This window comes from Pteropus vampyrus, unplaced genomic scaffold (assembly GCF_000151845.1).
Source record: "Pteropus vampyrus isolate Shadow unplaced genomic scaffold, Pvam_2.0 Scaffold114, whole genome shotgun sequence".
NCBI classification, from domain to species: Eukaryota; Metazoa; Chordata; class Mammalia; order Chiroptera; family Pteropodidae; genus Pteropus; species Pteropus vampyrus.
Window position 1 is genome coordinate 587448 of NW_011888895.1, and position 3000 is coordinate 590447.

At 48.4% G+C, this 3000-nt stretch overlaps 1 protein-coding gene across 3 annotated transcripts in view; it reads left to right on the plus strand.

Annotated features, from left to right (window-relative positions):
* Window positions 1-2398: 2398 nt before the first annotated feature.
* Window positions 2399-3000, plus strand: part of HLCS (holocarboxylase synthetase) — a 188432-nt gene continuing 187830 nt past the window's right edge. Inside the window, exon 1 of one of the 3 annotated variants that reach the window (XM_023533865.1) lies at window positions 2399-2491. In XM_023533865.1, the coding sequence (XP_023389633.1) occupies window positions 2459-2491 (33 nt within the window). In that variant the 5' untranslated portion in view covers window positions 2399-2458. The remainder of the gene's footprint in view (window positions 2492-3000) is intronic. The other 2 variants (XM_023533863.1, XM_023533862.1) reach the window with 2 other exon arrangements.

Sequence of the window (3000 nt, forward strand, 5' to 3'; positions counted from 1 at the left end):
GACTACAGGTCACTGAAATGGTAAAAATTTTTTCACTATGCTAGGTCCCCTTTCCTTCGGTACCACGTATAGGCCTAGGCCTCTAAGCCAGGAGCCTGTCACATTCTCTTGGTCCCTGGGAGAGATTTACTCTACAGGACAATTGGAGTCACCGATATGTTGTATGCATGACTCACGGGCACGATGAACACAATTTTATCCTCTACCATCTCTCTAATGTACGTCTAGTGGAAATCATCTTCATTTGCCTCAGACAAAGAAAGCTCTAATACGCTATGTTAATTTCCCAGGGCTTCTGTGACAAAACACCACAAACTGGATGGTTTCAAACAGAATTTGGCTATCTCACAGTTCTGGAAGTTAGAAGTTCAAAATCAAGATGTGGCAGGGCCACGCTCCCTCTGAAACCTGGAGGGGATCCCTTCCTCCCCCCTTCTAGCTTGGCGGATTTGCTACATTGCTACAGTTTCTGCCTTCATCATTACATGGCGTTCTTCCTGTGTGTCTGCCTTCACGTGGCCTCCTCATAAGTCATGTTGGATTAAGGCCTGCCTTTCTCCAGTATGACCTCATCTTAACTAATTATATCTGCAATGGTCACATTTCCAAATACCGTGACATTGTGAGGTACTGGGGGCTAGAACTTCAAAATATCTTTTTTGGGGGGGATGCGATTCAACCCATAGTATAAGCCCCACACTTTTATACTCACTTTAGGCAGGAGACAATGTTAGGGTCACTTTAATTCATAAGGTCATTCTAGATTCAGAAACTAATATGTTCAGTTTTAATTATGTATCAGTCCTTCAAGCTCCATTCCAAGGCCAGCCACGTCAGCGGTTGGCAGCTGCCTGCCTGCAGGAAGGGGATGTCGTTGGAAGTTTCTGCTCTCCACTGACCTCCTAGGTGTCCTGCTCATTCTCCTTGCCTTCTATCCCCACACAGGTTCAGTCTCCATCCAGAGTGGGAGAGGTAGGGGGTGGGGACAGGGAGAGGTAGGGGGAAAGGACAGGTCTGACCCCATAGGAGTCTCCCTGCCCTCAAGGCCCGCTTCTGCTGTCCCTTTTTTTCCATGGGTTTCTTTAGAGACTTCCACCTTAAAGACTTCTTGGCTGTGGATCTCCTGAGTCTGGAGGATGCAACGTGATTTGGAGAATTAACTTGTAATTTCTTCTTCAGCCTTAGAAATCCAGGATTCCTCCCTCTGCCCCAGGCAGCCCTTTTGGACGGTGCCCTCAATGATTTCATGCCAGCTCCCTTTTCCCTCCTCCATGACCCACGTCTGATTCAAGGACCTCGCTTGGCCACAAAGCAGTTGGCCGGCCCATCTCTTTTCCGAACTTCCTGGGTGACATCAGACACGCATCCACAGGGTCCCCCAGCTCCAAGACACATACTCACAACTCTCTCGGCTTCTCCTGGGAAATGGAGGTGCCAGGAGATGAAACTTCACCAAGACCAGGGCTCTCCCCAGAGAACTCTCACCCCAATTCTTCTCTCCTTACTCTTGCCCCTTGTATTTCCTTGCTCTGGTCAGAGCTCTGAGGGACCAGGTCTGCATCGCTGTCTTTGCATTTTGTATTTGAGATGCGTGTGTCACGATGGAACATCAAGATTCCCGTTCTAGTATTTTCTTCCCACCTGCCAGCTCTCTGGCCATAAATATAACAACAAAGTGGTCATTTACAAATTCTCTTTGCCTTCTAAAAAAGGTGGGTCCTAAAAAATTGAAGGATCTTTATTAAAATATTTTTTAAAAATAAACTTTTTAGAATACTTTTAGATTTACAGAAAATTTGCATAAACCAATTTCCTGTTATTAAGATCTTAAATCAGTATAATACATTTGTTGCAACTGATAAACCCATATTGGTATATTACTATTAACTATAGTCCATACTTGATTCAGATTTTCTGTTTTCCCCTAAAGTTCTTTTTCTGTTCCAGGATCCCATCCACATACCACATTTCATTAAACCATCTCTTTTGGCTTCTCTAGGCTGTGACAGTTTCTCAGATTCTCCTTGTTTTGGATGACTGTGATAGTTTTGAAGTCAGGTGGGGTATTTTGTAGAATGTTCCCCCGTTGGAATTTGTGTTTTTCAGTGTGTTATTACAAAAAATATATGTGGTCTTTGTGCCCAGTTCCCAACACAAAGCTCCTAAAACCCTGGGAATTTTCAGCGTGATAAGAGGTCTTTGTTATTCATAATGAGCCCCTTTCAATCCGAGTTTATGCTAATGAGGCGATAATTGGCGCGCTCCTAAATGGCTACTGGATGGGGGCTGGTAGCCAGGGGACCCAACCACGGGATCGGAGGTTGGAATTTTCAGCTCCCTCCCCATAAAACCCCGTAAAAACGAACAGAGCCGCGGGGCTGTCAGAGTGGGTGGGGCCCTCAAAAGAGAGCCTGGCGGCTCTGCCCCTCCCCCACCCCTCTGCAGCTCTTCCATTCGGATGTCCCCGGGGTGTGTCCCGCATAGCAAACCGGTAAGAGCAAGTAAAGCACTTTCTCGAGTTCTGTTAGTGTCCCAGGGAATTATGGTATTTGAAGGGTGGGTTGCAGGCACTCGTGAATTTGTAGTGGGCCGCGCAGAAATGTAGGTAGTCTGGGCACCCCATTTGCGCCTGGCATCTGAAATGGGGGCGAGAATTCGGGACTTGGTGTTGGAAACGGCACCACGTGTTTGGTATCGGGAGGAAGCCCAGGGAGGAAGCGCGGAAGGCCCCTAATGTTTCTGAGCAGTTCCCGAAGGCTGGAGGAAAGGGGTGATCGACTGGAAGTGGAAGGCTGCATGAAGGAGGGTCAAAATAAAAAAGGTCTACGGGGGCGCGTGGGGGAGAAAAGGCCGATAGACGAGAAGCATCCAGTGGCTGTCGGTCTCCTAAGACCGTGGTCCAGCGCGCAAGGCCGGAGGTTCCTGCGGGCGGCGCAGCAGCCGGGCGTTTGCAAGCCCCCCTCGTGACCCCGACCCCGGCGCCAGCCCCCGCGGAGGCCC